The sequence below is a fragment of the Struthio camelus genome, chromosome 5 (genome assembly GCF_040807025.1).
Source record: "Struthio camelus isolate bStrCam1 chromosome 5, bStrCam1.hap1, whole genome shotgun sequence".
NCBI lineage: Eukaryota > Metazoa > Chordata > Aves > Struthioniformes > Struthionidae > Struthio > Struthio camelus.
The window spans coordinates 26832796-26846409 of record NC_090946.1 but is presented as its reverse complement, the minus strand read 5'-3'; the positions used below and the strand labels follow the sequence as shown (position 1 = coordinate 26846409).

The 13614-nt window shown below is 41.3% G+C and overlaps 2 protein-coding genes across 25 annotated transcripts in view; one reads left to right on the top strand and one right to left on the bottom strand.

The window, feature by feature from the left end:
• The window catches only part of CSTF3 (cleavage stimulation factor subunit 3), a 57307-nt gene extending 48750 nt beyond the window's left edge, over positions 1-8557 (bottom strand). The window contains exon 1 of the mRNA XM_068945248.1: positions 8038-8557. Within this exon, the coding sequence (XP_068801349.1) occupies positions 8038-8067 (30 nt within the window). The 5' untranslated portion in view covers positions 8068-8557. The remainder of the gene's footprint in view (positions 1-8037) is intronic.
• A 69-nt stretch (positions 8558-8626) lies between these two features.
• The window catches only part of HIPK3 (homeodomain interacting protein kinase 3), a 111085-nt gene continuing 106097 nt past the window's right edge, over positions 8627-13614 (top strand). For 11 of the 24 annotated variants that reach the window (XM_068945213.1, XM_068945223.1, XM_068945217.1 and 8 more), the window contains exon 1: positions 8640-9246. The gene's annotated coding sequence lies outside the window, so the exon portion shown is untranslated. Of the gene's footprint in view, positions 9247-13614 lie in introns of all 24 variants that reach the window. The other 13 variants (XM_068945237.1, XM_068945238.1, XM_068945233.1 and 10 more) reach the window with 2 other exon arrangements.

Here is a 13614-nt window from a genome sequence, read left to right as displayed (position 1 = left end):
TGCTAAATCAAATTAAAAATTGTTAGCTCAGCATTGTCAGTTCAAAAGTAATAAATTCATAAATTCCTGTATGAACACTGTTACATCCCTAGTCCAAAATTCTGACTTCATAATACTGCATATTGTAGTTCAAGTGATATACCTTTAAGATGCAAAGCGTACTATGAAGTGACTAGCGGCATTATTTCTTCTGAAATTAAATGCATAGACCTATTTCAGCTTACAGACAGCACTGAACCTGAAATGTCCCAAGTTTAAAAACAATTTATGCAAGTTATCTTTAGAAATGACCTAAAGCTGAAACGCTATTTATTCAATAAAGCAAAGTTATATTTGCCTACATTAGGGGTAAGCTTTGTTTCTTGTTACATTCTGTTTTCATGAAATCTACTGTCTCAAATGTTCAAGCATGCATTATTCTGCATTCAATTAAACAGAAATGCTTATTTCAGGAGTACTATTAGTGTAGGCCACAATCAAAAAAATCCATCCCATAGAAACAACTGAAGCATTTATAGGTATGAGGGTCATGCACTGTAACTAGTCACCTTCAAACAGGAAAAGGTAGAATGGATCATTCAAGTGCCCCTCAACTATTTCAGTGGTAAGGGAGTTCCACTATCTCCAACCTTTCCACATGGCACACAAAATAACTCAGCTGACATTGCAACAGTAGTTAAGAAGCTTTCGGGAATCCATTTCACCTATTCAAATATAGGGCAACAACCTCAGAAGAGCTAAAACAAATCAAACCAGAGCAAAAATGCCTACTGACAAGACACACAATCCCAACAATCCTACATTGACTTTGAATGCCTGATATAGGACTCCTAATTTATGTAAGAAGCATAAGAAAACCTCTGTTCCTTTATTTGAAACAAATAAATAAAATGATTTCCTATAATAGCAAATATTTACTTAGCAGCAGCAAATACAGTCCCCCATGCAGTTATATAAGACAGACAACTACAGGGGCTCTACAAAACTGAACAACATGGTACAGTCAAGGGTTAAGTTTAAGCTTGTCTGTTTGGTATTGCTTGCACCAAATGTCACAGGTAGGAAAATGCCCAACTTCTTAAGGCCAGTGAGCACTTCCCCCCTCCTCCCCTCCAATGCCACGGGGTGGGGGTGGGGGGTGGAAAGGATCAGAAGCGCCATCCATTTCAGTATGGAGGCAAACTGCACTCCAGGCAAACTGCTGTTCTGCCCACATTTACATTGAAACAAGGTCTCATTACCTTGCATCTTCATCAATAATCACTCCTAACACACTGCAGAAAACAACACATACGCTTTCAGTCTGGACCATTTTGCCAGAACCACCTCTGTGAGTAAACATGCATTTAGTCATGTCAAATCTGGGAGGACTAACATCTACTGTAACAACGCGGTGAAAGGGAGCAGGAAGTTCTAACTTGTAATCTAGCTCAACTACAACCAGTAAGACATTTGATCAGTTTTGAAAACTCATGTTAACTGAGCTCTGTGTTTAGATTTGCTGTAATCAGTTTGGAAGTATGTGGCTTTTGATTATACGTTTTTAATAGTTGTGCTCGCATAACAGCCGATATGCAACAGGATGAAAATACTTAATTCCTAAGGTGCTGTTCCATAATGGTCTTAAGTCACTCCCATCATCCTGCCCCTAAACACACATTTTCAGTCCTTCCCTTTTGTAAAGGGACACATGCTTGAGTTAATCTCATTCTGTAACATGCCAGTTCAAGGGAGTTAAACCAGCAGAAAACCAGAAAAACAGACCTATTAAAGTGATTAACTTTCTAACACTTCAGCTCCTGATCTCAGGATCAATGCAAAATAAGGGAGGGAAAAACATACAGGACTGCATTAGTCCCAGCTTAAACTACCATACAACTACATACAAATTAGACAAAAACTGATTACTGGACTTTTAATTTTTCTTCAATATCTGAAAAAAATGTTGCAGAGAATTGTTGCATACAAATCGGAAAGGTACTTTTTTCTCTGCACTTGTCAATGCTGCGCGCAGTGTATCTCCCATGTAACCAGGCTCCTATCCCACAGACAAATCCCTCTGATGGTCAAGGAATTGTTTAAGTACTTAAAGTTCATGCACATGAGTATCTGCATTACTAATATCTAGCCTAATCCACAGCTTCCCTTTTATTACTTATACAAAAATAAAAGACAGGAGATTTTTAAGTTTTGCAGATACTAAAAGTGTAAAGTGATCTCCATGACCATGAAAAAATTTAAAAAGTAATTATCTAATTAGAAGTCTAGGCTATCCTTTCTGAAAGATACATTAGCCATACAAAATCCAATTCTGAATTCATAAAAGATGCCAAAGAGAAGAACATAAGAAACAGAATAGGACTTTTATTTCAAAGCTCACCTTTACTAAAAATTCTTTTCATAAATCACCTTCACGGAAGAAAAACTGCTTCATACCCTACAACTAAGAGAAGCAGTTAACAGTTTCCCCAGGCCTGAGAATGAACCCTAATGTTTCCAAAGGGTGTTAAAAATCACCTAGCCAAACACCCCTCCCAACTACTTGCACCGCTTGGTATATCCAATTGCTTACAGCATCCTCCTGTTTCCACAGAGGATCTGCTACAGTGGAAAGGAAATGTACTTAAACAGCTACTCTACCTGTGAAGTGGCCAGTTTAAGTTGCCTTAAAAACTACCATTAATTATGAAATGAGAACTTCTACAAACAAGACATACAGGCTGTGGTACGCAAAAAAGTCGGGAATTTTAATGGCTAGTTCTGACAAATTGGTTTAACGTCTGAAAGGCGTTTCATGTCCATTAAGATACGAACTATCACTTGCAGGTTCAGCTGGCTATACCACAGTTTACCAGTGTCTGGGCTATAATATAGCCAGTGAATTTCAAATATATTAACATCCATCTTAACAAGCATTAAGTTTGTTATTCAGTTATGTTAATTTAGTTTTGCCTAATCAAAGCTTTTTTTTTTTTGCAAGTTTAATTATGGCTTTATGTACACAGAACAGGTTTTTAATTCCTAACTTCAGTTACACATTCTTTACTTCAATACAATATAGTCACATTGCATCAACTCCTGCACTTTTTCTCCCATATCAATGACTGTTTCTGTGGGGAAACAAAGACAGATACTTACTGTCTAAGGAATGTACTTTCTCGCCTTAATTTAACTCACTTTTGCCAGGAAAAGCCATTCAATCCAGAATAAATATCCAGATGAAAAGTTACTCTAGAACCATACCATATTCCAGACTGCCTCGTTTATACAGGGAAACTGAAGTATGCCTTTTCTTAGTTCAACAAACACCACTGAAAACTAAATGGAAAATGTGTTCGCATAGTCTTAAATCTGTTTTTAATGCCCTGCCTTCTGTTTTTCCCATGAAGTCAATTCAGCTGTGCACACAATCCTGAAAGTACCTTTGTTCTTTAAGGCTGGGTCACAATTAACAGGTGTAACCCAGCATACTAATCAAACATGAAGAGGGGATTTTTTACAGGTCATTCCCCCCCCCCCCCCATCAGTGATATTTAGGCTGCATTTGATCTCTGAACAGATGAGTTTTAGATTAATAGGGATTACCATTCATTCCTCAGGAGACCATTTCCTAAAGGCCAGCATTTATATGCACACATTTTCCACTAATTTCTTCTCAATATTTTGAAATTATTGACCCTGTAAATGCAACTAAGACACACAGCCTGGTTACAATTGTGTAAAAACTGGAAAAACACATCTATACTACCAAATCAAAAGGCTTCATTCAACAGTTCTTGTTTTCATTCTGTTTACAACCAGTTCTTACAGTAAATGTAAACAGTGTCAGTAAACTCAGTTATACTCTATATACCATCTAAAATAATACACTCTTAACAGTTTCTTTCAAATGGCTCTTCCTGAGATGCTTAACCCACATGATACTGCAAAAATAAAGCTGTTTTCAACATTTCACTCACCAGCAACCACACCTACTTTTAAAATGTTAAGCTTTAGTTAACTACATTTGCATTTACCATTGCACTTAGAACGCAGAAACTTGTGGGGCATACTGTATCAAACAGATCCAAGACATAGACTGAGAGGCAGGAGTATATAAGGACAGAAAACACCAGCAGAAGACAGAACAGACTGCTTTAGAGGTCTTTTCTCCAGTCAGGGTATAACAACATGGACATCTTTTCACATCCCAGTCTTGGAGGAGATTTATGCATGTAAAGTAATTTGTGTCACAGACTGTGAGCATATCTTAGAAACAATTACGTGAAACTTGAAATGCATGTTATAGCCACCTGAAAAGATTACAAGGAACCTAGTGCAGGGTAAACAAATGTAGCATCAAGTCTTCAGATAAATATATAGTTGCCTGACATCAGTTTATTAAGTGGATTAGAACAGTGGTTCTGTCCGGATAGAAAGAGGCTATTAAGAGTTAAGGAAGTTGAATTTAGTTCTTGTTAGAGTAAAGGATATGAAGCAACCACCACATGATCTAAATAAGCTAGACACATACAGTGATGGCTAGAAAAAAAGTAAAGAAATTTGCAGGTGCAAGTGCATACTTTTTTAACCCTGACATGTGAAAAGATTAGGAAGAGTTCTTGAGGGAAAACCAAGGAGTTTTCTAGCAAGCAATGGCAAAAGCAGACTTTCAAACTGCAAATGTGGATTTCCATGAAATAGACAGTGATAGACATTTGGTATTCTAAAAACCCACCCTGGAAATTCTCGTTGGTTAAACATTATACAGACCTTGCCAGGGGTCTGGCCGGGGCCTAGCAGATTTAAGAACCAACATCACTCAACAGGCTCTGCAGAATTTAGTTTGGGTCCAATACAGTTAAAACTGAGCTAGAATTGAAACTATTCTGACTCCAAAAGGACTCCCTGCAATTGCCACATGCCCCTAAATCTGTCTGTGATCATGACGCAAGGAGATTAGCTCCACAAGGTAGCTTTGGCTCATGTTCTGTGACATGTTAATGCCATCTAACAATGCTAAGCTCAGCCTAAATACAAAGGCAGTGAAGTCGCATTTAAAAAACTGCTCTGTACCTGGGTATAATAAAGCCTCCTAAATCCCAGTTGCGCCTTTAACCTTACAATACCTTTAATTTTCCATTCTCCTACTCATCCAAATCTCTACTCCCCTGTTCTCCCCTCCTGCACTACCACAATTTTGTCCTTGCAGGAGACAGCATGGCAATCCATTACTTACCTTGCTGCTTTCATACATCCCCTCCAAAACTCAAGACCTGCTAAGCAAGATACAAACACTCCCGCATGGCTGACACTGAGTCACAGTTTAAAATATTTGACAAATGATAACTTAACATCTGCATCACACAGCGTATGTACATCTGCTAGTGACTGTTGTCAAAGCCTTTCCTCTATTTCAAATAGAACTACCACACAATACAGTCAAAAAATTAACTGTATAGTCACCCTCTCATACTGATCTAAGTACATGACTGACATTAAAAACAGCACCCAAAAACTCAAAAGCTGGTCATGCATGCAACAGAGGAAATCCAAAGAGTAAAGCCAAATGCAGTCCAACTTCTATCTTCAGTTCCTATGGAAAGAAACCTTTAAAAATCATAGGAATAATGGGCATATAAAGTTGGAGAGCCCTTCAGACAGCATTAGGTTACAATATACAGTAGCTACAGCATGGGCAAGGCAGCAAGGCACAACTGCCCTCAAACACAATGCTTTGTTGTTCTTTCCACAAAGAGTGGTCTCTGTAAGACCATAGCTATACAAGCTGCAACACTGGCTCAAGATAAGCTTTGCCCCACTACACAACTGAATAAGTGATAAGCTAGGGTGGGGAAACCTTAATGCTACTATTGCCAAAGACACTTGTCAAAACACGACCTAATTTAATTTAGGAAGAAGAACGACAACTCTGCCAGGATGAGAGGGAAGGAAAAAAAAAGTAAAAATAAAGGTAGAGGATAACAGGCAGAGAAAGAAAAATAGATGGAGGGAGGGTAACTGACCACAACAAAATCAGACATGGCCAGGAAAACAGAATACAGAGAGGTAGGAACAAAAGATAGATTTAACCAAACACATAATAGTTTCTTTTTTGACTTAAACTGCACTCAGTGTAAAAACTGTAAGCAAAACTGGGTAAAGAATCAACCTTAACATGAATCAGAAAAAAATAATCCAAGCTTTAGTTTTAAGCTACATGTTTTATATAGCTGCAAATAATGATTCGCAATTTTTTTTGAATACTAAAAGCATCTGAGACATAGTGCCATAATAGTAAAGTTAACAGTACCTTTTACAATAACTTTTACTTAGTATACAATTACTAATTTAACCTTTTGTATATTCTTTCTTTAAGAAACCTTAAGTCAGAAATGTTTGCTTTCTCTTTAATATTAATGTATTACAAGTCACAGAAATGAACACTGCTTTAATCAAATGTATGCAGTTAAGTGCCAATGTAACTTTTTTTTAATATTTCAGAGTAGGTAGCTTAAATGTGAAACATATTGCACATTAGGATTATCAACATTTTATTGCAGCAACCTCTCTTACTGTTTTGCAGTCATTTATCTTGTGATGAGGTACACCATTCTGAAGAATCTCTTGCTTAAACGTACTATAAAAGTCTATTTACTAACCTGACTCTGAGCGTCTATGTGGGCAATTCACAGGATATTTTCTCTCATAAGTGGACAGAAATGGAATCTTTTAAAAATTGCACATTCCTCTACCCCCAAGGAGTGGTGACCTTATGAAGATTTTACCTCCCACCCTTGCAGGGCACAGGCCCACAGATACGGAAACATAACCTGTTTTAGAAAAAGGCTTAAAATCTATAAAGAAAAGCATCTGAAGAAGAGAAGATTAAGTCACTGACTTCGTTCTGTCTATCTCTGCAGGCTATATAGGCCACTAAGGCATGCCATACTAGTATCAATCACTCCTCCACTAAGTCTGGAACTTTCATTCCTACTCCCCCAAGAATTTAAACACAGCCCTAACTACCAAAAAGATCTGTTAGAGAAGTTCTGCCCGTAAGTGGAAAACTTATTTCACCATAACATCAGATTTAAAAAGATGACATAAAATATCCACATTGCATCTACCTAGAAAATAAGAAGTTAAGATAAATATATATTTTAGCATATTTTTAAAAAACTGAGCCAAAATTAACTGAAATAGGAGTTACTACTCCCTCAACAGCGAGGAGACTGTGCTGCAAAGTGATTCCTTATTAAGTAAGCATATTTTTGACTTGTTATTGTCTTTAATTTGAAGATGTATGAGAATTGTGTTATTCTAGAGAAAAGAAAGTATCGTTAAAAAGGCACACAGCCTTATATGTTCAACGCGTACGTTCAACAAACGCTTACTTCACAAAATATTGCAAACGTGCTTCAGCAAACAGTCTGTTCAGATTTCAATTTTCTTCAGGGTGTGTACAACCAATGACCACCGGTAAATTAGACGAGGAAAGCGAGGCTCACTGGACTGCCTATTGTCCTCCTTGAACTGAATTATAGCTTGCTTAGCAAAAACAAGAGGGCTTTCCCGACTTTATTGACGGGGGAGGCTGGGAATAACCCCACACGTCCCCCCGCCTTCGCCTGGCGCGCCCGGGGAGCCTCAGCGATGCTTCGCTGCAGGAAGAAGTCGAGTTCCTCAAAATGGGTGTGTGCGGGGGGGGTGGGGGGGGGGGAAGGGAGCCGTCTGTTGACCGCGCCGCGGAGGAAACCAGCAGGGAGCCAGGGGTAGGGAAGGGCTAAGGGCGGCTCCTCCGCGCCCCCCAGCTCCAGGGGCGCCCCGCGGCGCGGCGGCGGCCGCCAGCCCGCGCGCGGCTCCGGGCGGCCCCACGCGTTGCGCCACACGGCGGGCCCCGCCGCCCCGCAGGGCCCGACCAGGCCAAGCCAGAGTGCCGCGGCCGCCGCGGCGGATACCCCCCGCCCCCGGCCGCGCCGTCGCCGCGCCAGCCCCCCTCAGCGGCCCGCCGGCCCCTCGGGGAGCGGCCTCCCACCTCATCCACCTCCCGCTCACCTGGTCGCCGGCGCCTCCCTCTCCGGACATGGCGGGTTAAAACAGGGCCGAGGCGCGAAGCCCCCGAAACAGATTAAAAACCCTTTTAAAAACCGGCCAGCGCTGCCGCCGCGGGCGGGCGGGCGGCTCCCGGGCCCCGCCAGCCGTTGCGGCCGCGGCCGACGGTTCCAGCAGCTTTAGGAACAAAATGGCCGCCCGGCCGCCTCCGGTTCGGCTTTCAGCAGGGGCGGGGGGAAGGGCAGAGCGGCGGCGCGGGGGGCGCTGGGAAAGGGCCGGCTGGGCTGGAGAGGGCGCTGTGCGGCGGCGCGCAGGGCAAGAGCCGGCAGAGAGGAAGCGCGTAGCGACGCACGGCGCTGCGGTAGCACGTCGTACCGAGGCGGAAGCGGCCAGGGAGTTTTTCGGCTCGAGGAGCGACCAGAGAGCGGGGTCGGGGGGAAGTGTTTCGGTCCCGCCCCCGCCGCAGGGCCTGGCTTGCTTCCCCGCCGCCTTTAGGTGCAACCCTGCTTCAGGCGCCTCGCTCCGCCCGGGTTCCCGTGGCGTAGGGGCGGGGCGGGGCGGGGCCGGCCGGCCGTTGGGGCCGTTGAGGGGCGGGGCGGGGCCAGAGCGGCGGCCCGAGCAGGGCGCGGCCGGAAGAGCTGCTGGGCTGGGAGCTGCCAGCCGCGGCGGGAACGGCGGCGGCAGGATGGAGCTCGGCTGCCGTTGCTCGGTCTCCAGTGCCTGGCGGGCCGCTGGCTACGTGAGCGCCCGGAGGGAGCGGGCAGAAGCGAGGGCGCGCGGGTGGCCTGTAGCCCGAGGGCCCTAGGGACTGGCTGGCGGTCACCGTGTTGTCATGGCGTTGCCTCTCCAGCGGTCGCTGCCTCACCCCCAGCCGGCGCCCTGCCCTCTGTAGGCTCCTGTCAGCAATGTCTGCCGGCGGTAGGTCCGTCCCTCCCACCTCACGGAAGCTCTTGCTGATCAAGGAGGCAAGTTCAAAAGACAGGCTAAGAGGTCATCATCTCAAAGCCCCTCAAGGACGCAGGAGACGACAGCTCTCCCTAAAACTGCTTAACTTTACTTACAAAGTAATCACCGGTCTCTCGGTGAGAGAAGGGCTTTGAGTCAGCGGCGGCATCGAAGCAGCCTGCTCTCTGAAACAGTCACTGAAGGAGACTTGGCAGACACCAAGGTGAAAGCTGACCTTCTCTTCTTAGCTGTCTTCGCAGCAGCAGTGTAAGTCTTCTTAAAATTGTATGATGCAGAGACGCCTGAAATAACTTGATGTTAGCACTTTTTTGGGTTTTCTTCTTTCTCTTTCTTCCAGAAGTCACCTCGTTAAACTACAATAATGTGTGGAAAAGGATGTAAGAAGAACCTGATAATTACTTTTTTTTTTTTTTTTTTTTTTTTTTTTTTGCATTTGATAAAAGCTGGATGGATAGTAAACACTTATTAGACCAGTCTTTGGAGTAACTTTTTTTTTTTACTTCTCAGTATTCTTGAAGGAAGAATTATGATTTAGTCATTCTGCAGAAATGAAATACAAATGTACCTATCAGTCTCTCTTGATAGGCAAGCTTTTTGCAAAAAGCAAAAGCTTTCTGCTTTTGCATTTTTTAGAGGATGATGATCTTGTGATAGCGGACTAATTTGTTGTTTCTTATGGTTTATTAATTTTTCCTCCACAACAAATTTTATTTTGAAAATATTTGCTATATAAGTACTATTTCATTCCAAAAAAAAATTGCTTTACTGATTCACCAATGTAATGCTTTTCCATTTCTCTCTAGGAATCAGTTCCTTTATAAGGAATTAAAGTGATGCGGGTGAAACTTCTAAATAGATGGCCTGTGAAGTATCTATGGGTATTATTCTAGGCCTCCGGGGTGTTAGCTGTCTTAATGGCCTTGGTGAATTTTTGATCTAGTTCTTTGTTTTTTGTTCAAATATGTTTCTACTTTAATCTTATCTTTGGGATTCTCTTGTTCGGTTTCTTAAAATGATAAAGGTGTTTTCAAGTGATGACAACACCAGTGACATCTTGTCTGCTTAACAGAACAAATTAGTAAAGAGCAAAATGAATGATGTCATTTAGACTTTTGTTCCTTATCTCCTATAATCTCCCCCCTTCCCTGAAAGAAATAAGTAACGTGTTATCTCTTAAACTGCTGTTGCTCTCAATTTCTGTAATTCCATGCATAGAGTAGACCTGGGGCAAAGCCCCGGCTGGTATAAATACAGCTAGTGACTGCTTTCTTTATGTCAGTACTTCCAAAGTAATTTGCATCAGCTACAGCTCTCGTAGATGGTCTTCTCTCTCTGATGTATTACTCTAAGAAAATTAAAAATACTAAGTTACAGAAAGAAAACTTTTAAATTACTGTTATTATGTTGTGCGTTATCATTTTAGCCTTAAGAGCTTGCCTTGTTCTGCAATTAAATGTGAAACTTTTCACAACTGTGTGATCATGAAGTTATTTTATTTTTTGGTAGTGTTTTACAAAACCTGTGTAAAAATGATAGATTGTATTTCAAAGTAACTTGAAACTGTTTCTTTGTCTTATACTGAAGTTTAGATACAGTCTTGTTAGCTTAACTCAAGCTTTGCCTCATTGTAACTTAAATTCTGCCCTCGTGCACAAGTCTCCAGCTGGAGTTCAGTAACATTATAACTTTGATTCATTAGAGCTGAACCACTTGATAGGCTGATTTGGAGCTTTCTTGGCAATGGTATGAGAGCAAATAATGGGGATGCACCAGCTAGGCTTACAGCAACAGTTTAGTTGCTAATTCCTTCTGCGTTGCTCAAATATTTTTTTTAGAATTTGGCTGTTGCTTCCATTCTTTCTGAAGCCGTCATCTCACCTGGAGTAGCTGAAGTCTTCTAGTCTGGTTTAACTGGAGCAGTAATGACAGCATTACAGGCCCGTCTGCTTCAGAAGGTTGTGTTCTAATTATCAAATGGCTCATGATATCAAAGCAACAGGACACTGCTAATATGAATTGTACTGTAATGATTCATGCTTGGCTCAATAATTGATGTGAAACTTAATAGCAAGCTGCAAGTTAAGAAAATTATTGTGGATTATAGTGCTCAGTAAGTGAGTGATGCAGAAGTTACGCATCAGAAAATGACAACAAATATGAAATTGAGCAGAAATTGAAGATGCCTACCATACCTTGAGTGGTTCAGTGATACTTAAAAATGTTGCTAGGGAAAAAATAGACACAAATTACATGCTGCTCAGAAAACAACTAGGAAAAAAAAAATCAGATCTTAAAACAATTAGATGTTGAATCTTGAAAGCTGCTAGGCCAAGGCCTTGGCAAACCACAAAGTGGAGCAAATTTGAAAAGAGGCTGCTTTCACAGAGCTCAGTCAATGGTTATCAAACAGAGCTGATGTGCAAGTCTTCCAAGTGATTTTAGCTGCTACAGCAAATTATTATGTACTGCTAGCTATGAAATCCCAGGTTCTGTGCAACCCTTTTAGTGTAACCACTGAAAATATTATTCAGAATTTGTTTTTCCAGTATGATTCACTCACAGATGTATTGTATCTGCTCAAGCCTAGAGAGCTTTAACAGCAGTTAAGTTTAAATTGCCCCATTAATTTCTGTGAATTAATGCTGAATCTCAAACTGCTTGAATGCAGAAAGCACTGGGGATTGTCCTTCCCACTCCGTCATAATATTGTTGGAGGCTATGGGCTGTGTCAGCACTCCTCTGGGACAGATTTCAGCATAGGTAGGGTGAAGACACATTGACCTGAAAATGGAGAGACCATATTTTCCTATTAGAGAGAGTGATGATGGGTTGATTGGTGTTAGCTCAACTGATAGTTCTGCTGTGCTCAAGTGTAGAGCACAACAGCATAAAGCTCATAATATGTCCTTTTATTTTTTGTGAATTGACAACATACTGGAGTTCTGCGAACTAAAGAAGGAAGGTAATCTAAATTTATATCACTATAGGCCACAATTAAGAATGAAATTCACATTTTGAGCAAACTGGTTTTCCTCCCCTTTTGACATCCACTGGTCGAAAGTGAGGTGCATCCCACTAATTGGTTGCATCAATTGTAAAGATGAGGAAGGAAGCAAAACCCAAGCTAACAAGCTTTGCTAAGTTTGTATTTTCAGACTCTGCACTGGCACTGTTGGAGCTGGCAATGAAGAATTAAGAAAGCGGCAATAGGGGTGTGGGCAGTGAGGAGAAGGCAGCAATAGAGCTCAGCTGAAAATGTATCCTATAAGGACCTCTCAGCTGTCAAGAATGGTGGTATATCAAACTCCATTTGCAGGGGTATGTGACTGGTAGGAGCCATGGCATCAGATCTGTTGTTAGAGTAATGTTCTTTCAAATAGATTCCTTTCTGAGCATTTTTCTCATTCTGATCTCCATATCAGGTGCAACGCAGCATTACAGAGGACCTGGTGCTTCCTTTGTGCTACATACATGAGATGCAGCTGCTGAAGTAGGAGACTGAAGCATAGGTTGCATGCTCAGTGCATGAGACTTGATCAGACTGAGACATGCACTGTTAGGGTTCAGAATATGGGAATCTTTAATATAGCAAAATGATTCAGCCCAGGTGTTGGATCTGTTGCTGCTTCTGTCTCAGCAGATACAGTAGTAGTCTCTTTTATCATTGGGAAGGAAACATCTTATTTCATTCTAGTTCTGATGTCTTTCCAAGTCATGCCTACTGTTATCATCCTTTCTATTTAAATACTCTGGGCAATCTGTACAGGAATAGCCCTGTGCAAGAAGGTCATAGTGGGCATAGGCCATGTGTGTGTTATTCCAGCTACCAGTATCTGAGGTGGTGGTGATCATTATCTGGGTAGAGGTTTGCAGCATGGGACATGCACGTTGAGGTTCATGTGTCAGGAAAGGTGTCTAGATTACAGCTACAGAAACCTCTGTGGTTAGTTATGTCACCATTAGCAATGGATGAAGTTCTGTATCCTGTGTTGCCCAGTGAATCAGGCTTCATGATCATAGTATTCTTTTATGAAATTAAAAAGAAGAGACTCCATGATGTGCAGTGCTAAATGGTGTGGGTGTAATGCAATCAGAGAAAGGTGTGTGTGTGTGTTTGTTTTTGCAACAGGGGGAAATTTGTCAGACATGAAGGAGTTTATATAGAGAAGTGAAACCAATTTAGAATTTTTGTATATAAGCAGAAAACAAAGATGAATGGATTAGTCAATAATTAAGATGAAAAGTACAAAATAGTCACAGATTGCATATTTTTAATAATGTATTTTAGTAGTGTAATATATTAAAATTATTGATTGAATTCTAGCCTCTTTAATATAAATTCATTGGCCTGAACTCACTGTTGTTTTAAGCTATTGAACACAGTACAGCCTAGATTATATTTTGTCTGCTGTGAATCAGCTTTTCAAGAAATGTATGCATAATCCACGTCTAGATTGAACCACTTCTTCCCAAGTCTTGTTCTGTTTTTATTCTAATGTTCTTTTCCAGTATAAGTAGTTATTCTCTTTTCTTTCTGTAATGCCACTTGCCACTGTGTATGAGTATTTGTCAATGGTTATTTGTATTGCTTTGTGAATTCTTTGGAAAATTTAC